The sequence below is a fragment of the Echiichthys vipera genome (genome assembly GCF_963691815.1).
Source record: "Echiichthys vipera genome assembly, chromosome: 19".
Classification (NCBI taxonomy): Eukaryota; Metazoa; Chordata; class Actinopteri; order Perciformes; family Trachinidae; genus Echiichthys; species Echiichthys vipera.
Window position 1 is genome coordinate 14899436 of NC_139844.1, and position 23627 is coordinate 14923062.

The 23627-nt window shown below is 39.5% G+C and overlaps 3 protein-coding genes across 3 annotated transcripts in view; 2 read left to right on the forward strand and 1 right to left on the reverse strand.

Annotated features, from left to right (window-relative positions):
• Positions 1–4880: 4880 nt before the first annotated feature.
• Positions 4881–9932, forward strand: abracl (ABRA C-terminal like). Its single transcript, XM_083934255.1, has 3 exons — positions 4881–4951; positions 6016–6081; positions 6916–9932. Exons 2-3 carry the CDS (start codon positions 6021–6023, stop codon positions 7098–7100), a joined length of 246 nt encoding a protein of 81 aa, XP_083790381.1. The 5' UTR covers positions 4881–4951; positions 6016–6020; the 3' UTR covers positions 7101–9932.
• Positions 9933–11758: 1826 nt separating this feature from the next.
• Positions 11759–21326, forward strand: heca (hdc homolog, cell cycle regulator). Its single transcript, XM_083933592.1, has 5 exons — positions 11759–12199; positions 14568–15612; positions 17236–17402; positions 19150–19304; positions 20861–21326. Exons 1-5 carry the CDS (start codon positions 12052–12054, stop codon positions 21023–21025), a joined length of 1680 nt encoding a protein of 559 aa, XP_083789718.1. The 5' UTR covers positions 11759–12051; the 3' UTR covers positions 21026–21326.
• Positions 21327–22567: 1241 nt separating this feature from the next.
• Positions 22568–23627, reverse strand: part of mtif3 (mitochondrial translational initiation factor 3) — a 2876-nt gene continuing 1816 nt past the window's right edge. Inside the window, exons 3-4 of the mRNA XM_083933660.1 lie at positions 23362–23513; positions 22568–22843 (exon numbers count right to left, since the gene is read on the reverse strand). Of these exons, the coding sequence (XP_083789786.1) occupies positions 22589–22843; positions 23362–23513 (407 nt within the window). The 3' untranslated portion in view covers positions 22568–22588. The remainder of the gene's footprint in view (positions 22844–23361; positions 23514–23627) is intronic.

The window sequence follows — 23627 nt, forward strand, 5'->3', positions numbered from 1 at the left end:
GCGGGTTGCCAGGGTTGCACCTGAGTGACCGGAGTGACCGGAGACGGGCAAAAACCAGAGTCAATATAGACCAAGCATTCACTCGATGGACTTAAAGGAGTTTAAAGGCATTAAAACGCATGCCCAAATGGCTACGTTTCTCCTTGATCGGTAAGCTAACTTTCACTTAGATGTTTACTTAGATGTAACGGCTAACGGTAACGGTAACTGTACTTTATGGTGCGATTTGACGGAGGGGACGGGTTCCAACTGACTCCAGTCTCCTGTAGGCTACACACCAACCTGGCAACCCAAGTGCTTTTAATTATATGTTGTTGTTGCGATTGTGACCTGGGACACTAGATGACGGTATTCTGTTCATTCTCCATAATCAACCTTTAACTTTAGTTTAACTTTTTTTCTTTTTATGATATGCACAGTCCAGTAGAAAAGAAGAGATGGTATTTAAGCTGACTCTTGGATGATGGGAGTGTTTCTGAGTTCCAGAGGGTAGGTGAGAGTGCTTTTAAATGTTTTCATGAGCAAATAGATCAAAAACCCATTTAATCAAATCATCCCTCACATCCCCCAAAATGTTCTACTTTGATTAACTAATCATATGCTACTTACTAAATATATAACTAACTTACAACGTATATAAATATAGACACACGACGTGATGATAAGCGCAATTCAACTGCAACACAAGGTCTGAAGTACACCACTTCCGTCATAATACAACGCTCTCCAAAAAAACACAAAGTTATGCTTTTGTTCTGAAGGTACACTACACAAACTTCCGGTCATATCTCAGGTTTCCAACGGTTAGCTTGATGTCTCGCGACGTCACTGGGCTGCGGCCAGGCTGCGGTCCGTCAGCGCGAGCTCGCTTGGCCTGCAGGAGCCCGGATGAATGATTTCAAAATAAAAGCAACACTGATACCCTGACTGTTATGATAGACATAATTCCGTGAGAAGATAGGAGACCGTTAGACTTACTACTACTACTACTGTGATGATGATAGGCTAATTAACTGTTAATTAAACTGTCGTTTCAGTGTTTAATAATATGGTAATACATAATAATGCATAAATTGTATAATGTAGCAAAGTAAAAGAACAAGCCCATAACTTCCTCAAGTAGCCTACTCATTTTAAACAAAAATAAAACATCTTCTTATCACATTTGTCTTTTTTGCTGAGGCAAAAATATAAATGCATATAAACTAACCTCTCCCTTTGTTAAAAATACTGCATGGCCCAGATTTCCTATGTGGTCAGTTTTTACACACAACTAAAATAAAGAACATCCTAAAACGACAGTTTGACGAAGGACAACTTCAAAAAATGGCCTTAAAACAGGCACAGCAGGAGTCCTCATAATCAGGGATGCCATGCAGGTGGAGCAGGTAGGGAAGGTGGGGAAAGGAGACAGGTACTGGAAGATGAGCTGAAATTAAAGGAGAAGGTGTGCAAAAGAAGGGATTGAAAAGGGGATATACTATGAGAGCAAAAGGTAATTAAAGCTGCAAGCAGCAATGAACGGCCTTGGCACCAGGTGCACGTCAGGGAAGTTTGACATATTAGGCTGACTTCCTGTTGCCAACAGGTGGCGCTGTGGCTGTGAGTTAATATGGAGATGTTAGTGTGTTCGGGTCAAAATGACTGACTTCCGGTTGGGTTTAAGATATGGCTTCTTGAGACTTTTTGGTGTGTCTCCTCACTCTCTATGAGCCTACTGATTTTCGTAACTCTAGGTGAAACCTCATAGAGGGGCTCAATTTTAGCAACTTTCTAGGGGACGCTGCTGAGGCATTTTGCCACGCCCATGCATGAGACCCATAAAATACCTACATTTACACCACACTTGACAAGTTTGCACTTTTTGGGGACTTTTTAGATATGTTAAGGCCCTAAAAAAGACAATTCATTTATTAAAATAATAATAATAATAATAATAATAATAGGGAAGATATCCTGTCCAGTGTTTACCCCGCCTCAAGCCTGATGTCTGCTGGGATCGAGGGCTGCCAATGATGCTGAGGCAGCACAGAAATGCCATTCATTTCAATGTTTGCCTTGAAGCAACATACTGTAATTACACAAGTTTTTTTCAATTCTCTGTGCATACACATCCGTAGCCAGTACCTCTGCACTGAACTGCATGGTCACAGTCATGATGGAAGGATGGAAAGGAAGGAAGTTGTGAAAGAAATGTCTCTGTTGTACTTGTTTAATGTATGGACATGTGCTCTGAAGGCCTGATAACAAAAGGCTATTTTTATTTTGTTGTTGGATGTGGTTCTCTTCAGTAGTGGGAGAAGTACTTTCTTTTAAAAGTAAAAGTAGTAATACCACACTAGTAAGGATGCCCCCTGGGCGCCTCCCTAAGGAGGTGTTCCAGGCACGTCCAGTGTGGAGGAGGCCTCAGGGACCCAGGACTAGGTGGAGAGATTATATCTCCACAATGGCCTGGGAACGCATCGGGATCCCCCAGTTAGAGTTGGTTAATGTGGGTCTGGAAAAAGAAGTTTGGGGTCCCCTGCTAAAGCTGCTGCTCCCGTGACCCGACCCCGGATAAGCGGTTGAAGATGAGATGAAATGAGAAACAGAAAGGAATAAAAGTCCTGCATTGAAAATGTTACAAAAGTACAAAAGTATCAGAATCAAAAAGTAATAGTAGCCTACCTGTTATGCAGAAATGGTCATTATAGACTATAATTATGGATAGATTCATGTAAATATCACTTCAATGTTGCAGATGATAAAGCTGGGTCACATTTTTCTTTACTTGATAGAAAGTAAAGTAATATTATAGCTTCATCTATAACAATATATGTCATATGTCATATTTGTCATTCTAATCTCAATTTGTAAAGTAAGTAGTAGCTAAAGTTGCCCAATAAATGTAGTGGAGTAGAATTCAATTGGAAAAACTCGTGTAAATTACCTCAAAATTGTACTTAAATTCAGTAGTTGAGTAAATGTACTTAGTTACTTTCCATTACTGGTCTCTTTCTTCAGTTTTTTTCGGAGGACTAGAAAACGTAGAGGTTTGTAGAGGCAGACGCTTTCATGCCTTATATGGAGCAGTGCCCGAGAAGGTATCACAATGAAGTCAGATGAGTTTGAATGGTGCCTTCAAAGGTCATGGGACATTTGATACTTGTAAAAGAACTTGTAAAAGAACATGTGTTACAAAAAAGAAAAACATTTTTGAGACCCTAAACTTTCCCCTCATTAGCAGAAGGTAAATTACTGGAATTTCTTTGAAGCTCACATCCCATGACATTCATTGGCGACTAATATATAATAATATATATTATTCTTATATTATATCATTCTTTAAAGATCTGTAAGAGTATTATGCCACCATCTGCACTTTTATTATTATTTTTATTATCATTATTACTATTGTATTGTTTTGTTTTAACTATAGCAGTTAGATCATTTATGTCGTGTCACCATTGTGTCTTGTCTTTGTCTTGTCTACGCATGGAATAGTGAGAAACGAAATTTTGATTCCTTGTATGTCTTGTTCATGTGAAGAATTGACAATAAAGCTGATTTTGACTTTGATTAGCCATGAAGTATTGCTGAAAGCTCTGGAAATGTTTATATATATATATATGCATGATAAATATGTGATATAGCCTATTGTTATTTTTTAATAGGTAACTTAAAACCGCCTTCCTTAACTGTGACAGTACATAAAAAGACATTGACAGAATAATAATCCAAATATTATTATGCCTATTAATCAAAATAGAAAACTCAAGTTCATTGTAAACATATATTTTGTGAGTCTCTTAGTTCAGCATCTTTTTCAGTTTTGGTTTTGTGTTTCTTTTAGTTGTCAAATACAACACATTTGAACAAATAAAATTAAACGTGTGTGTAATATAGTTTACACTGGATATCAAAATTAGAGCACAAATTATCAATACTTGATTTATTCTTAAATATTGTTATTTTTTACTGTTCAGAATTTGATAGAATATCCGCTGTGGATATACCACGCCCACAGGACATCACTAGTTTCTCACACTGCTCTGGTTTGATCTTGGTCCATTCTTCTTGCAGTCTCTTCCACAGTTCAGTAACTGTAGTGGGTTTCATAGTCATTACTTTGTTGCCAAGGATTTTTCAGAGATTCTCTATGAGGTTTAGATCTGAACTCTGACACTTCCTCCTCAAAATTTAACTGACTCCTTTACACACTTTGGGTTCAGTCTTTTCCAGTCCAACGCTTAACATAATGTTTCCCATCAACCCAAATAAATTTAATTTAAGCAAAGTCGTGTCATGGTTCAGGGGATGTTTTCTGCAGCAGGAGTTGGGCCTCTAGTACAGCTACATGGCAGGGTGAATGCAGATGTTTATGTGTACCTCCTTCGGCAACATGCAATACCTTCACTGCAATTGTCTCCCAAGCAGCTGCAATTTTCATACAAGACAATGCCCCCTGTCACACTGCAAAATGGTTTACGCAGTTCCTTGAAACTAAACCTCATAGAGAATCTCTGGAAAGTCCTTGGCGACAAAGTAATGACTAAGAAACCCACTACAGTTACTGAAGTGTGGAAGAGACTGAAGAAGAATGGACCAAGATCAAACCAGAGCAGTGTGAGAAACTAGTGATGTCCTGTGTCCCTTTTTCCACGAAATAAAGATATTTTTGTTGAAGTGCCTTGATTATTTTAAAAAAACAAAACATGCTAGTACAGCACACTGATATTCTATCAAATTATGAACAATATAGAAGAACAATATTTCAGAATAAATCAAGTATTAATACTTTGTTTTCTGATTTTGATCTCCAGTGTGTGACAACACGTCTGCTCCTCCTCTGATCCTGTGCACAAAGAGTATAGTCGTGGAAGTTTCCGAGCAGACATTGAACGCATCAACACTATCCACCCGAGCAGATTCATCAGGAAGTCTACCGTCATCTTATTAGAGAATTAAAAAGGTAAATATATACAGGTCAATCTTACATTTGAACTGGTTTTGTGTTCACTTTTACGACATCGTTTATGATATATTGTATTTATAACATCCGTGTAGCGGTCTCAAACTCCTTTCTCCCCCCTCAGCAGATCATTTGTTGAACGTTAGAAGCTAAACGTTACCGGCGAGCCGGTGTCTGCAGCTGATTTTAACACTTTATATTAAGGCTGAAGCTGTGAAAGACACATTTGAATTGTACATAGCAACCCGTAACTAAAAATGACCACACGGCTTTGAGAATAATGAATCACAGCACGGATTTGTGCTCTGTGAGGGCTAGCTGGGTGTGCTAACGTGTTTCCGCATTGATGAAGGTCCGCCCTGTTCATGCTGCAGCCTGTTCTGTTCATCTCAATGCTGCAGCCAGCTCCCTTATTAAATGCATTGATTTATTATTATTGTTATTATTATGCCAGTGTTGTTTTTGTGTATTCGATACATCTAAACTAGTATTTGTATTGATCTAATGGTCATAACAGCCGTTTTCTTGAAGAAGAACAGTCCTGGTACCAAAGTCCATTCACTAATCTGGCAGATTTTGAATTGCATTAATGATAATCGAGTATAATCATGTGACAACAGAAAATTCAGATTTTTTTTCTCCATAACTAGCCTTTTATTCAAAATTATCGGCATGCATGAAGTCACCAGGCACCACCTATTTTTAGTTAAACCAGATTTTTAATACAACTACATCGGATGTCAGTTTGGAAAGTTGACATTTTATTGAAATAAACGCTGACTGGTGAATTAAGCATATGCCGAATTGAGAGATGGACCTTTATTGAAGAGATCCAATGTTAAGGTAGGCATTTCCATTTTCCAAGAAGTAACAGTACCTGAAAATGACACAATTATGAATGGAGTTTACTTTGGTGGTCTTTCCCTGAAAGAGAAGGACATGTATCAGGGATAGATCCTTCCCATCCCGCACAGTGTATTTGTTGCTAATAAATAGCCTGCTTATGTCAAGCTAAGAAGTCTGTTATTTGCCTTAATAAACTGTCTTTTGATTTTTCCATCTAGGAACAATGAATATCACGCATGAGGTAAACTTGCTGGTGCAGGAGATTCAGCGACTGGGCAGTAAAAGTGAGTCTGTGCTATGATTAGGTATTGGAGGATTGTGTGCTTAATCCTGAAGTACTTTGGCACAGATGCACAGTTGTGAAGCCCTGTTCATGCCATGAACTCTGATAAACCATAAACATGCAATCATGTGACCGCTCCTAATACTGGAAACAAATAAAGTACCAGGCCACACTGGCTTCAGTCTTACCCGCCTTTAGTCTCAACATAACTTTTTAAATAACCCTTTTCATGCTCTAGCTTTGATGTTAATGTTGTGTCATGTCATATTGGGAATTTCAGCCACCTACTGCTGAAATGATTAGTCACCTAATTAGTTGATTGACAGTAAAATAATCAGCAAAAATATGATTCTTGATTGTTTAATTTCAGGGGAAACTACTCAAACATGCTCTTTCCAGCTGCTCAAATGTCAAGATGTGCTGATTTTATATGATTGTAAATTAATTATTTATGGATTCTGGACAGTTGGTCTGGCAAAATAAGCAATATGTGGGAATCATTGTGCGCTCCGGGGACATTGTTATGAGCCTTTTCCCACAGTTTTCTGACATTTTGTAGTCTAAACGATTAATCACTTAATTGCAAAAATAATCAGCAAAATGTATATCGATAATAAAAAACCCTCAAGCCACCATTACTAGTGGTTACACTTCAAATAAAATCAGATATTAACACTTCAAACAGCTGAAACTCAGAATGGCTAATTTTGGCTTAATTCCCATTTATCTTGTGTGACGTTGACGTTAACACTGAGGGAAATGTCTAAGAATAAAGCATAACCACTCGGGTCGTTATTACTTTTAAGATTATCATCGCTCTGCTCTGTTATTTCAGATGCTGAAGGTCAAACCAGCGTGAAGTTTGGGATCTTATTTAATGACGACCAGTGTGCCAACATCTTCGAGGCGTTGGTGGGCACCCTGAGGGCCGCCAAGAAGAGGAAGGTGATCACCTTCCAGGGCGAGATGCTTCTACAGGGCGTCCACGATAACGTTGACATCGTCCTGCTCCAGGAATGATGGGGTCACAGTTTGTACCAGGCGGCTTTCTAGCAACTTCCCTGGAGCCTCTCAAATACTGAGCTTCTGCAGTGTACCAGCTTCTGTTCTCACTTATCTTCCTTCATGTGCAAGGCTCAGTATTTCAGTTCAAACACACGAGATCAAACAGTACACCGACGGACTCAGCTGGCATGTCTGCATATGATTTCTTTTTATTTCACTGTGCCAAACAGTATCACAAAATAGTTATTTGAGAATATTTTAGGTTATCAGGGGCTGAACGACGGCCTCCTTCATAGATTTACATGACAAGGAAAAAAAATGGTGTTTCTCTCGTTCTCAGGCGCTGCTGTTTTATCAACCACGGGTCCGAAATGTCATTTTGATACACTTTTAAGACTATAAACGCACAAATAAGGAATGTAATTATCTCAGTTATGCATTCATCTAGGTATTTTTTTGTTAATTTTGAGGAGGATTGACAGTATAAGGTTACTATCACAACCAAATGGCTCTCTTGATGGTATATAAAGGACACACAGAACAAGACGCTGGCTAGATTTAGCAACTCTGAGATACTTCTTCTTCACATTTTTGATTGGAGCACTCAGATCTTGAGAAATTGCTTATAGTGATTCAATGATTTTAAAGCTGCACTAGGTAAATTCTCCCTTTATTGGCCTCAAGTGGCTTTGGGAGCTCTTTACCTAAAAATCATGTAATGTATTTTAAACTGTATCTAGTGCAGCTTTAAGACAACGTGTAGTGTGACATAAGCCATTTCTACTACCTCTTCTTGACTTCAAAAAAAAAGATGTTATTAGACCAGTGCTTTTGGAAATATAAGGATAACAACTTCATAGGAACTACAAAGACAAGTGCATTTTAAGAGACTTTTGCACCTTTTTGTACTCGTTGCAATCTGCCAGAGTAGTTTTTATTCCATCTTTTTACACATGGTCAATAGTGAATTTTCTCTGCTTAATAAACTCCAAAACTTGCCTTTTCGTATGAGAAACAGTTGAGGAGCAAATGGCGAATGTATTTATCTTACAATTTGTATTGGTGTTTAATGATTACAGGGTGAGTGGTGCCAGTTGCAAAAGATGAATTTGTGATGTTTCTCAGGACCAAATCGACACAACCAAAATATGTTAAATTATTGTCCTGTAGCTTAAATTAGGTGTCTCAACGATGACACATGATGTGCATTTATAGTTTTATTAGTTTTTTTTATTTTTATTTACTGCCATTTCTTTTGTACTGTAGTTTCAAATGACACTTGCAGATCAGGTGTGGTAACTTTGCTTGGTTTCCCATCATCAGAACTCATCACATGTGGGTGTTTATTGTGTCAAAGGACCATTTTGTTTTCGTATTTTGCTGAAATATCATGACAAGCACTTTCGGCTTGGTGTGGAAGTCCAAAGTGGTCATACAAAACAAAAAAACCCATTATGACATGAATAATCAAAGACAAAATATGTAATAAAATATGAAACCGTGAAATAATACAATATCTTTTAAAACTTTGATAAATGAACAATAACATTTCAGGTAATTTTTATTTTATTCCAGTTTAAATTTCAAAATGTTCTTTTCATTAAGTCTGGGTTTTTTTTTATGTTAAAATTAAATTTTTCCAGATGCCCATTTTAATTAAAAATGCCTCTCTTCATCACAAAGAATTTGGCATGGCGGACACAGCTACGGGATCGGCTGTTCACTCATTTAGACCAAAGCAATAGCCAACCGCTGCCCTGTTTGTCTTGATTGTAATAAAACGTGGCTTTGATGAGTCATTGGGGAACAATTTAATTATTAAGTAAAACAGCTCTCGAAAAAAACAAAACATTTTGAATTAAAAAACTTTTAAAATAAATCGTAAAATAATTTTCTTTTTGGAAAACTGATCCAGTTAACTGATCATAAATGAGTTTTTTACTATTATTTACAATTGAATGGTTCAAATGGCCAAAGTTCATCTATATTTATTCATATAATTGATTTCACAATTTATTGTTTATTGATTTAGTTTTGACCACTTTGTGTCTCCTTAGTTTGGAAAGTAGCTGCAGCTTTTTGGTGGTGAGAAGAAATATTTGTCTTGGATAAACACCAGGAGAACCATTAACCTCCTAATATTTGCCTGAATGAAACATCTCCAGCTTGGCAGCTGTTGTGTTTACCACTTGATATCAAACTTTATCTTCTCACAGTAAACAGAGGGAAACTATCAGCGGTATGAAACCGCACCTCATCTGCAAGTCAATGTCACATTCACTGCTGTTGTATCAGCCTGAAGCCAAATCTTTTAGGCTCAGGTGTCGGCTGTTTGTTTCACTTTGACTTGAATTATGTGATTTTTTTTTTTTTCGTTTTACCGTATAAGATTGTTGGTGGCAAAAGATGGATCAAAAATGTATGGAAATCAGGAAATCCAAATGAGTTTAATTGTATTCTAATTTTGAATGAAGCTGAAATGAAAGAAAGAATACAAGATCCTCAGAATACAAAACAATAGGCTATCTGAAAAGTTATGGAGAAAAAGGAAGAAACATGCTGCTTCCATCGCTGTCATTTTTGGGTTTCCTACTGTGTGTTGCACTGGAGCGAGCTGAACACAATCACTGCAGATTACAGCACAAGTTAACGCTTACAAACAGGAGAAAGTCTTGATCAGAGCAGTGCCAATACCTCGGGCCATTTCTGTGAACTAGTGGGATGCCTGCATGATGTGTTCATGTGCGTCATTACTGTCTTTTTTGTATTGGCAATAACATTCCTGAAAGAAAAAGGTTTTCTGTTACTGTGGACTACGCTCTGAGGAATAAAATCTTTACACTTGAAGCCTTGAACCTGCTTTGCTGTGTGTTTTTTGTCTGGTGACTCGTGGAAACACACTTGAACAACAGACGATACACTGTATTCAAGTTTAAAAATGTACCACTAAGACTGGGCAAGCTACATTGTTGCATGAATGAGATGTGTTGATTTGAAGTGGCCTCGCTTTCATTTTGTTATATCTTTTACTTTTCATTCATTCTGATTAGATACTTAAATGCTTCTGCCCTGAGGTGATTTTTGGCTGTTTTGGAACTATGTAACTGGTATACACTGATTTTAAAGGGCCGATATGGTGTGTTTGGGTGCAAGAAGATTGTGGTATCAGCAGGCAGACAAGTTGAAATGTTACAGCTTGTTGTGTTTGATCTAAGCCCAATGTGTTTTTTTTTAAATCACCTTTAGTTCTGTTTTAACCCTCAAACACTACCCAAGAAGAAGAATTCCTTTATTACTGTGGGAATTATCTGACAGCTGTTTCATGTTAAACTTGTTTTGATAAGATTAGATTTGATGAAGTTGTACGAGTCACATTTATACATGTTAAAGGAAACAACGACACTTTTGCCAGGCACCATCACATTTCTACTAAAATAATTGAAAATGTGGGGACAGCAAGTATTTATGTGTCTGTATTTACACTACTGTTCAAAAGTTTTAGGCAGGCGCGAAAAAATGCTGTAAACTAAGAATGCTTTCAAGAATGGAAGTGTTAATAGTTTATTTTCATTAATTGTCAAGTGACTGAACAGATGAGAACCCTACTCTTCATGTGATCCCAGACAGACTGGATGATGTTGAGATCAGGGCTCTGTGGGGGCCATACTTCACAACCTCACCTCAGTAGCCTAAAACTTTTGAACAGTAGTGTACTTCCCTGTATTATAAGTATTTTACTCCATTTATCTGAAAGCTGTGCTTTGCAAAGATATATATGACCATGATGCATTGTTTAAGACAAAAGTATAGAAATCAGTTTGAATTAGCTCCACTTCCCAAAAATGAAATGGCTAATTTTAGTATTAATGATCCAATGATATAAAGTTCTATATAAAAATAACAATATTGTTATAATAATAATAATAATAATAAAACGCTTACAAAGACAATTTAAAGGAGCACATGTTTCACTTGATACTTTCAGTAGGTTTTGATCAGTAGTGAAAAGTAACTATGTACTTGAACTTAAGTACAATTTTGAGGTACAGACATTTCAAAAGGAAAATATTGTACTTTAGTTACTAGTTTGCTGATTCAGATTATTGATACAAAATTATTTTCACTGATGATGTAGCTGTATATTTGTATATAGTATTTACAATGGATTTTGAGTATTTTTCATATTTTATGTTAAATTTTCTATGTTATATATTCATGTTTACAGTAGTTGGATGTTGTATTTCCTCTTAATATGTTTATGTATGCACAAAACTCCCTTGTCTGTGAAACCAATTCTGATGTTTTTTTATAAGCTGCCCAAGACTATTTTTTATACTGGCGTCCTTCTATTTGTGTCAATAAAGGTTTATATTATCTTATATTCTTCTTTCCATCCCCAAATTTCAGCCAAAGGCTACTGGACTTGGTTATTTCCTAGACAAATAACCAAGTCCAGATACTTTTGAGTGAAATTGCTTTGGGGATAACGATGACCTGGACAAGTGAGAACATCCACAGGCTTCTTCTTTCCATCATTACTTTGTGATTGTGAAAAATGCCTTTGTTGCATAAATTCCGAGCTTTCCCAGAGGACCCATGAACGCAGCATACGTCGCTGACGGCCAAAGCGGGGGGGCGGGATCCCGTGACGTCAGGGGGTGGAAGAAAACAGCAGAGCAGGAATCAAAACAAGGGACGGACACGCCTTCGTGCTTAAAGGTTATAGCTGCTTATTCTTTGAAAACTGCTGCTGTCAGAGCTGCACTAAGCCAACCAACTGTCGTGCACGAGGACACCAAAAACAACAACAACACCAACAACAACACCAACAACAACACAAAGAGAAAAAGCTGCAGAAAAGAAGCACCACCATTGCAGAAATGGAGTCCACAGAAATGTCAGAGAGCGTTGACAGCAGCCGCTGATAGAGGTCGAAAATAACACACTGACACCCGAATCCCGCACAATGCCCAACCAGAAGAACAGCAAGGGGAAGAAAAGCAAACGCACGAACAGCAGCGGAGATGAGCAGGAAAATGGAGCCTGCGCGGCCGCAACAGGAGGCGCGGCCGCGGCTGCTGCTGCTGCTGCACCCAGACACGAGCGCTCAAGTGGTAAGAGAGGAAACGGACACAGATGAAGAAGTTTGGTGATGCTGCCTTCCTGCCTGCCTGCCTGCCTGCCTGCCAGGCTCTGTCCTGTCTGTGCGACTGTGACATGCATGCACGGCGACGTTGCGAATACCTCTGACACCCCCCCCTCTTCACCTCTCTGCACACTGTGCCAAACTTCTATTTAAAATGTATGCATTTAATGGTTGTTTGATTGTCGCCACATATGGGCTATACTGGTTGATCACGACTTGAGGCCTTCTATTAAAGGAGTGGATTGTTTGTATATGGGAACCAGAAAGTAGCTAGTACCGGACTGCATAGAAATACCGGGGTGTGTAAGTGCTTTACACTGTTCTTTGAGGGCTACTGTGGTTTGTTTTGGTGCGCAAAGATCGTGGGAACAACGGGCAAAGAAGTTGAAATTTTGTCGAAACAGGTGTTGTTTGGTGCGTTGGATGTCAGCGGAATTAAAAGGCACTTGTTGTACTTTCGAAATCACTCCTTAGTTTTGTTTTAACGCGTTTGGGTAGCACCCGATGAACTGGAAATATTTATCGGCATGTTTATGAATGGATTTGGGCGCCTCGAGGTCCTCTTGGGAAAAAATTGATAATCACTTGTGAAAATAGTCACAGTCGTAGTTGTCAAATGCAGCCTCAGTGAGTCTCAATGACACCATGCCGCACTTGTTTGAATGCCATTGCATCCACGTTACTCACCGATGGTTGTTATATTAGTGTGTACATAACTAAGCAGGCCTCGGTTGTCTTTTCCTGAAACGCACCTTGTCCACAGTTTTTTGGTTGTGGCCTTCCTTAAGGGTAATACCGACACCTCGCCGCTTGTGTGCGCATTTAAGTTCAACTTCATAATGACTTCCAATAGCTGGAAGAAGAGAAAGTCACCCTGCGCTGTTTAATCTGGGAGAATCACACTTGGATTAGAGGGGAAAAGCATCTCAGAAGATTCCTAGGTTATTCCAATTTAGATGTTAATGGTGTAATATAGTCTGGGTCATTTTATAACATTGTTATAAGACCTGTGATATAGACCTGTCATAGTCTGCATTTCTATATAAAGGTATAAATGCACTAAAGTATGTACATTTACTAAGTTTAGTCATTATAGGTCCCAGTGTAGTAGAGTTGCGCTGATTACTCTATTAAGTAGATCAACAGATAACAAATTAGCAACTATTTTGATGATTATTAACTTAAGTAAGCTTTTAAAACAAAAATTAGAGCTCAGCGTCTCGGATGTTTATATTTTCCGGGGGTTTTCTTGTCTTAAATTATAATAAACTGAATTATGTTTGGGTTTTGGGCAAAACAAGCCATTTGAATATGACACCTTGTGTTATTTTTTTTTGCTACTTTCTTACATTATATTGACCAAAAATGAATAGCTTGGTAAAATCATTAACAGGTGAACCTGTGGTGTGAAAACTTCAGGACAGTAAATTAAGTAAAATCAACTTACAAAACATTGTTTAATCATGTTTTTTTGTGAAAGATTTATTTAAATATTCATTCAAGCTGAACTCAGTGTGGCACTTTATCACTTTTATCCACCTAAGTAGTGCTAAAAATGCACTAGTATGGATATTTTTCTCCACTGTAGTAACTTTAGAGGGAGGGCAAAAGAAAAAGAAAAAGAAAGCGTTGACACTGACTGTACCGGAAAAGGAAGGAGGAAACTATCCCCCCACACACCCACACAGTGTATTATCATGAGCTACTTCTTGTAGAGAGTGTGTGCCCACATTTACTTGATTCACATCCAGACTTGACAGTTGGCAGAGCTTGAATAGAGCCGCTCACAGGCTTGGATGGCCTAGTTGAATTTCATAAATCGATGGCGATGAGGCAGCAAGGGCACTCAAAATCTCGCTTTCATCATTGATATGATTGGACTGATGGTGGAGACGCTGCTTTCATACTGTTGTATCAGAAAAAACTAAAAATAAGCTTCTTAAATATAAAAGTTTCTTTGTCTTATCATATCATCTAAAAAATCGATTAGGGGAGGGGTTTCACCTCAGCTAGCATGGCATGGTTGGTTGATACCAATTGATACCTTAGGTTATCTATTTTCTTATGATACTAATAACTTCACACTGTAACAGCCTCAAAGACAGTATAGTGTCGAGATCGCTGGGAGTCATGCGATTCTCAGAGGGTAAATTAAAGAATCGATACAGTATCATACAACATAATATCACGATACTCAAGTGTATTGATTTCTTCTTACACCCATACTAGTTGTGACTGATTCATAGACAATGTAGTCTTAGACTCAATAAATGACACACTCTATGATTGTAATGAGAAAACAACAAAATAATCCCCTCCTGTCTTTACTCCTCCAGAGGCTCAGTGTGCAACTCCTCTCGGCTGCAGCTGGGACCGCCCCATCAACATGGATAAGGACGACTACCAGCGGGTGCTCTGCAACAACGAGCTCTGCCCGTACGGTAACTGGATGCACCTGCAGTGTTTCTACGAATGGGAGAGCTCCATTCTCGTCCAATTCAACTGCATCGGCCGTGCGCGGTCCTGGAACGAGAAGCAGTGCCGACAGAACATGTGGACCAAGAAGGGCTACGACCTGGCTTTCAGGTTCTGCTCCTGCCGCTGCGGCCAGGGCCACCTGAAGAAAGACACCGACTGGTATCAGGTGAAACGTATGCAGGACGACCGCAAGAAGAAGCCATCTGAGAGGAGCACGGGCCGAAATGGGTCCAGTGGAGGGGCTGTAGGGCCCGGGGACGGGCTTTTTGAGGAGCCCAAGAGAAGCAAGCCACCAGGAGCAGGAGGAGGAGGCAAACTACCCCTCAGAGCCTCTAGTCAGGAGTTACCTCGGAGACAATCCATGGACCGTCAGAACTCTATAGAGAGAGGAGCTGCAGCAGCAGGACTTCCTACAGGAGGACCCTTTTCTCTGGGACCTCCTCTGAAGTCTCCATGTGACTCCCCGGGACAGTCTCCTCCAACTGGTTTCCCTTTCTCCCCCACCGCTGTCCTCGGGGCAGCAGCTGGAGGAGCAGCACTGCGAGGTTCCCGCCAGTTAGGGGAGTTCCTCAAATCAGCCGTCCACATGGACCCGCAGAGGAAACACCTGCTGGTCGGGGGAGCTCTCAGTCGGGGTGGCGGCTGCTCAATGGGAGGCCCTGGCGGTGGAGGTCACCTCGACCCAGGGTCTGTAATTCCCCTGCCGCTGTCCTTCGCCCTCCCGCTCCATCACCGGCTGACCTCCAGCAGTGTGGGTGACGGCACCCACTCTCACCCAGTGCAGTTCCTGAGGAGGCTGGACCTCTCGGAGCTCCTCACCCACGTCCCTCGACATAAACTCAACACCTACCACGTCCGCATGGAGGATGATGCCCAGGCAGGCCAGGGAGAAGAGCTGCGCAGGTACACTGTAAAACAGGTTTCCCCTCCGCCTTTATATGTGAGTGAACTTTTGTCGGGCGACCCGGAGGTTTGCACCATCTCGGTTCCCTCGACAAAAAGCCAATGGGATTTTGTCGAGGGAATTTTGGATTATTGCAGAACATAATGCAAACAAAAGGTTATTCTACAACTGCCAGAGGTAAAAACTACACCATCCACTAGCCTCTAACTCATTTCGCTTGTACGGCGTGATGAGCCTTGTCGTCTTATTTAGCCACTTGTTAGCAACCGCCTTTTAAAAGACACATACAGTACAAGCTTTAAAAGCGACGTGTTGATTATTTACTGACGTGTTTTATGTCGTAGAACAAAAAAATTAAATCTTTGGAGCCTGTGTTAACCACACATCTAATTTAAAGCATCAAACCAAAAACCCATTCATAGAGCCCACTAACTTCAATGCTAACTAATTTCTGGCTTTAAGGTCTCATTCCTGCAGCACTCTATTAAAGAATAACTTTCTTTTGTTCTACTGTCTGCTTGGCCTATACAACGCCTCTTAACAGAATTATAAAGAATATCCTTGGGTGTTTACTTGCTAATTTTGAGCTTTATTGCTCCCAGGGCCGGGTGATGTGACGATGTATATTGTCAAAACTATATGGCAATGTCTTGTGTATATTTTTCTACATTGGCTCTATTGCAATGTCAAAACACAAGCGCCCAAAACTGTTTACGTCCTTTGGATGGTGCTTAATGATTTGATTATTTCCGGTGCTGAAAGTATTTCATTCACACATAGGAGTATTCAACAATAGCCTCTATCATGTGGCAGGAACCAGATCACAATGAAAGCTTCCAGGATTTATAATCAAACTCCCCTGCATTCGTTTGCAGAACTGTCGTCAAAAGATGGTGCCGTTATTTGGACCATCATTTTTATTTATGTGAAGTTCATATTAGTGCCAACAACCGCAATCATAGTGGCTTTGATGTTGCAAAAGGCCAAACAGTATAATGGGGTGAACTTACTGTTTATGTTATAACATTGTAAAGAGAAGGAGAGCAAAGCTGTGAAAACATCACTTAGTGACGTTTGGTTGACTTTATAAATCAAGTCAAATAATAAAATAATAAACCTAAACGTTGAATAATATCGGACCTTTATTTGCCTGATGGATACAAACATGACTCCACAGTAATTCTAATGTTTGCTCATTCTAATGCTTTGTTTCTGCTGGATGTGTAAACAGGAAACAACAGCATTTAACGTAAACCATGATAAGACACTAAAACTGTTTTTTCCCCCTATTGGTCACCTTGGAATGATTTGTCTCACTGGGCATGAAAACTATGAATATATAGACACATTTTCATGCAAAAATGTAGACTGTGAATTGACATTTACTGTATTTGCGTTAGTAAGCTGTGGTCCATGACGTTTGAGGTACACAAGTTATGAGTGTAACCTTTATAATATCACTGGTATGGTCCTGAAAAGTTACTCACAGGATTGTTTCTTTAGTTTAAGTACAAGGCATCTTGTTTATGAAGACAACTCTTGATAAAACCAAAGCATGTAATACACAAATCGATCAGTGAAGAGGACTTAACAGTGTTGTGTCTGTCCATGTTGTCCTGTAGGTTTATCCTGTCAGCCCTCAGTGCCAGCCAGAGAAACATGGTCAACTGTGCGCTGTGCCACAGAGCGCTGCCTGTGTTTGAACAGTTTCCTTTGGTGGACGGGACTCTGTTTCTCAGCCCTTCGCGCCACGACGAGATTGAGTACGACGTCCCCTGCCACCTTCAAGGTCAGACATGGTTCAAGATTGCGACGTGAGACGCAAATACAGAGTGTGCGGAGTCCACATAGGTCAGAATAGAGCAAATACTTTGTACTTAATTATTTGCAAATGTGGAGAAAGTTGATCAGCAGTGCAAAACCTCTTATTTAAGTAAAACAATTTCCACGGTCCATTTTGGTCTGGACCCAGATAGCTCAACTAGGGACACAACGATTGTGAATTGTGGTGATTTTGTAGGTGCAGTGTTAAGCCTGAAAACCCACAGAAAAACATGGATCAAGTAATGTTATCAAGCTCTGGAGCTGCAGGACATCAGCTGCCAGACTCGTTTCTCATCATGAAAAAAACAAATAATCATTTACGTTTACATTAATTACAGTAATTAACATGTTATTTTGCTCAATTATATATTCACTTTCTATTCATAATGTTCAAGCCATCCTTTTTACAAAGACAAATTATGACTGGTTAATCCATCAATAAGCCCAGTCCATACTGCGTGTATAGACATAAAAGGCTTTCTGCTGGCTTTTGCACAGTCCAACATGAATGTAAAATTAGCACAGCGGCCACATGAAGCTTCTTTGATGTGCTGGCCCAAAGGCTTTGATATGTATAGTGCTTGATATGCATCAGTATGAAAGGATTATTTATTCCGTTTTTATGCCTTTGTGGGCCAGGCAGAATCTAAATGTTGGCGATGAGAAACAGTTGGATCATGCTGTTACAATTATAAGGCAACGATTGATTCAATTAGTTTTTGTCAGTTGGTTCATTCAACGGCAGTTAAAAGGTTTGCCTTTGAAAATTCAAAGCTCGATTTTGTCTTGAGAAAATGGAAATGTTTTTTAAGTGAAGAAGTTAACAGGGACTTATTTTACAACACAAATTCACTGCAAACAAACTGTTTCACCTTTAAACACAGTTCGATGAGGTTTAAAGGTCCCATATTCTGCTCATTTTCAGGTTCATTGTTGTATTTTGGGTTTCTACTAGAACATATTTACATGCTTTAATGCTCAAAAAACACATTATTTCTCTTATCATGTCTGTCTAAATATACCTGTACTCACCCTCTGTCTGAAACGCTCTGTTTTAGCGCCTGTCTCTTTAAGACCCTGCAGTCAGGGAATGACTATAACAGCAAGTAGCTGCTCCTTCTATATATATATATATATATAGTATAGTTGTGACATCACACCCGTACATTAGTCCTGACGGCTCGTTTAAAGGCATAGTTTCTGAATACGGCTGTGTGCATTTCTCTGTGGATTGAGCCTTTCACAGTATTTGTACAGCACCTCAAAATGTTTCATGATAAAAAAAAAGACATGGAAATCTTTTACAACATGGCACCTTTAAAGCTCTACTTGTGTAGCTTAGATTAACTTTTTTAGACACGCTAAATATAATTAAATGCAACCATTTTCCAACCATGACTTTTCTTGGCACAGTGGTAGTCATTTACAGAAATTGTGAATTATTTTGGTCCATGCCAGGCCCTTCTTTTAGGAAATGAAATCACATCATGGTAATCAGTAATAGTCGGCTTTTATTTGTGGACAGGCTCACTTACTGTCCAGTAATAGCGCAGTCACCCAGTCTGCTCTGGTCTATATATTGTCTGACAGCATGATATTGAGCCAAGGATGTAATCATGAGTTTGTTATTGTATTGATTTTCCAGGCTGATAAACAGACAAATTGTTATTTAGTAATGTAAAACCTGACTATTATTACTTTATTTCTAACAGGCAGGTTAATGCACCTCTACGCCATCTGTGTGGACTGTCTAGAAGGCGTCCACAAGATTGTCTGCATCAAGTGCAAGTCACGCTGGGACGGGAGCTGGCATCAACTGGGCACCATGTACACCTACGATATACTGGCTGCTTCACCATGTTGCCAGGTAGAAACACTGATGAGCATCGCTAACAAAAAAGTTAGATTTACTTTACAGGAGAGCAGTCATTTTAATAACTATTACATGTGTTTTCCTGTAAATGAGCAATGAACCCAAACAGTGGTGCTCTCCAATTATACTACTGATTATAATAATGAACTATTTTTGTAATACAAAGTAACAAAGTGCTTTATATGGTTGAACCAGTTACAAAAACATTTCAGGACTGCAGTTAAATAAGACAAATACAGCAATTAAAAAATACAGTGGAAATAAAATATTAAATATAAAAATAATACATTTATTGACAATAAAATAAAAACACCTAAAAGTAAAATAAAATATATAAATACATTGAATACAATGGCTCACTGAAATTAAAGCTGTACTAATCAGTATTTTTATATTAACCATGTACAGAAGGACTCACAGCAGGCAGCTGTTTTCACTAAAAACCTGTTGTTCATGTACAGTGGGTGTACAACTGTCCAGCAACAAACAGCAGACAGACACATTTAGCAACTAGCTGGTACACATAGTGGAGCATTTAGCAGCTAAAGATCCAACTATTTCCCTTAGGAGTATGTAGAGACCAGAGAAAGAACCAGAAGAGAGTGAATATTGGAGTTGCATACATCCAATTTGCTAATGAATAAATAACAGATTCATCATATGAATTAAAAGCCCCTTGAAACACAGTGCTGCAGGGATGACATAGCTCTGTAGGCCGATCTGGAAGTTGGCATCACTCTGGTTCCCACAAAAAAATCACATTTTTTATTATTTCGGATTTTTGCAGAAAATCAGCTCTGTGGCGAACAAACTTTATGATACTAAGTATATATAAAACTTATATGTTTTGTTCAGCAAGATAATCTTCACAAATGGACTCGACTTTTATGATTTTAGGAAAAAAAGGAATTACCAGAAGTAAAAAGCCAGCACTGTCTTATGACTTCAACGTCACAGCCAACCGCTTCCAACGGATTTTGTGTGTTTAGCGTGATGACGTATGACAACCTCCACAGTCTCCTTTAGCCACTTGTTAGCAACCAACTTTTTTAAGACAAAGGCCTAAAAACACCCACGCGGGGCATTTACTGACGTATTTTATGCTGTGGAACAAAACGTGAAAATCTCTTGGGCAAAGACTCCATAATACTCTTTCACCATATTGTCATTCAAGTGTTGTGAGAGAAAACTAGACTTCTGCACCTCCTCTCAGCTGTTTTCAGCCACTTTATAGATGCTACTGGAACAGAGGACTGTCAGAAACATTCTCTGTCTTGCTTTTAGTTTTAACTGCTCACTTCCTTTGGCTCGAGCCAATGAATATAAAGTTGGTAAATGCTCCAGGCTAAGTTTGAACTTCAGAACAGCTGGTGCAACTCGGGTCCAGGGTCACTGCTGATTCTCCGGTGTAGTGTCGATGAACACTGTGAGATGCTTGAAAGGTAGTGAGTAGACTGTTGATTATATATGCTTATTCTGATGTTCAGATCTTGCAGAACTTTAATTCAACGTCTTGTCAACTGACCTGCGTCGTCCCTGTGTGTCCTCAGGCTCGTCTCAACTGTAAGCACTGCGGGAAGCCGGTGGTGGACGTTCGAGTCGGGATGCAGTATTTCTCCGAGTACAGCAACGTCCAGCAGTGCCCTCACTGTGGCAACCTTGACTATCACTTTGTTAAACCTTTCTCCTCCTACAAAGTACTCGAGGCTTATTGACAAATGCTGTTCACGCAGGCTAGTTAAGCTGCTTTTATCCTCTGTTTTTTTTCTAACACAATCTAGGAAAGATTTTATTTTTTTGGGCCTTAAGGTAACGTTATGTTTTTAAGTTCTCTCTCATTTGGTTTCTTTTTTAATGTATAGGAAAAAAAGAATGACTCTAGTTAAAAACAAAAATGCACAAAAAAAGGTTCCAAGACAGTATACCTCTGCTGTTAGCGAAAGGTGTTGGTAAAGTGTGGAACTGACGCACCAGTCGAGCAAACACTTTTATCTGTGACAAGTGAATGTATCTGTACGCCAAAATTTGCTTTTATTTCAACTTTTTTTACCAAAAACATAAAGATAAATCTCAAATAAAGCAGAGAAAGATACCCGCTGGTGTTGGTTTGATATCTTCATCCCATCTAAAACATTACTCCACACTTATTATGAAAACCATCACCAGGGATTGGTCACACAGATTTTTAATACCTGATCATTATCGTCCTTCAGTCTAAAATGGGCGCAAGTAGGTGGACAAAAATCAATAAAAGCCACATCTTCTGTGCTGTCAGTCTGTTCGTGGTGGACTGCCAGGGTCATCAGAGTTATTTGTGTTCACATTTTGGGTACTAAAATCTAATCAGAGTCACGTGGAGGCTGACCTTCCTAATCGTAGACACCGGGGTTACATTTACAGATGGGACACATTAACGGAAAAAGCTGAACGATTAGAGAAACCTAACAAATGCACATATAAGAACTGCGCCATTTGTTATATGTTCATTTAAATTTTTGATCAAGATTAGGCTCTGTGCTTTACACAAAATATACGATGACGTCATTTTTGGTTTGCGCACCGTTGTGCCGGGGAAATACGGCGAGAATTACTCTCGCTTGGAAAAGAAGAGGGGTTGGGGTTTTTCGAGACACGTTGAGGCCACACCATCACAGCTCATTGGCCCATCGCTACGTCGCATTTCATTGCTCTGATTAGTTGTAGGTCTATTGCCTCCAGAAATGGATTGAGACGCTCCAGACTAACTTGCTTTTGCGATTTTGCGAGGTCAGGCTACATCATGGTGGGGGGAGGAAGTGGTGTCTTTGCTTTACTGGAGGTCCACACATTTGGAGAATGATAAAGGAGCAGTCTGTCGTGGCTCAACACCTCACAAAGACACTATAGCTCCACACTAAACCCTGAACCCTTATATAAAGTGTGCATCAATGAAAATGTCTGCGAGAGAGCCCTCATGCACTTTACCATTTGGAAAATGGGATCGTGGTGGAAGTTATGTTTTTCACCCATTTGTATTTTTAAAAGGTACAGTGAAATATGGGGCACCTCAGATGTGTTTTTAAGAATAAAACCTGTGCATGGTGACCTGAACTAATTGAATAAAAGTCAGTCTGTAGATAACTGCCAGCTTTGAACCTTTCAGAGGACTAAAATGGTTATTTCATTGCTCTGGATGCATTATTATTAAACACTGTGTAAAGCCTGATGAAGGGGTTTACTGTGACACTTAAGCACAGACTTCCAAGTGTTTTTTATGAGAATGTTTTATTTCCATCAGATCACTGCTTTGTAGACTCTTCTGTTGTGTCCGTGTTACTGACAGGAGGGGTAGGTGTTTTGCTCTCGGTGTCTTTCGAACACGTGTCGTCCGACTGCGACGCCTCAGCCTTATTCTTCTTTTTGTCTGACAGTTCCTTTGCTGAAGGCAGTCGAAGGACGCACATGGCTGCTTGGCCGTCACGTATGATTTTCGGTGCGGAAACAAATCCCACCACCATCTCCAATTTTTGCACCATCTGCTCCAGAGCTGCGTCCTGTGGAAAATGTAAAAAGAAATGTTGGTGTTGGGACATTTTGGGGGGGGGGGGGATGCTCAATTTGTGACCATAAAAGGATATTTGCACAATTGTCCCTCATCCTCTGAGCCATTAAAGTAAAAATCAACAGCGCAGTTGGAGCTTTCCTGATCATGGGGACATACAAAGTACTTATTGGCCTTACCACTTACAAACCACACCCTATGAGTGTAACATACAAATACAATTTATTCAGTATTAGAGCCTGCACTTTTTTGGATAAGGATCACCTTTTTTGGAGATTAATGTTTGGTGACTTTTCAAGTACTCTCCAGTGGACAAACTCATTTTTCTGTAACTTTTTGGCAGACTTATGCACAGATAACGTTAAATCTGTATTAATATTGGCCATGCAGATGTTTAATTTGGGTATTCAGATCTCTAATGCACACAGATGCACTATTTTGACCCCATTTCAGGTGCAGTAGACGAAGTTGTAGAGAAAATGTCATCTGGGGGAATGTGTTTTTCCTCACCAGGCTGACTGCAGGTCCGCCGCGTCTTGATCGCAGTGTAATTCTAACATGGTTCTTCTTCTCCAGCCAGCTCTCCACTTGTTTCAGCTTGGTGGAGAGGTCATGAGCTGCGATGCTGGGTGAAACGGTCAGCTCTTTCACCTGCACCATGGCTGTAGAGGAATAAATAGTCAGTCACGTTTTATATGATGTGTTACACTGGGTTTCACATGCTTAAAATGAATAAGGTGATATCTAATGGCTAGAAGAATCTGTATACTTAACAG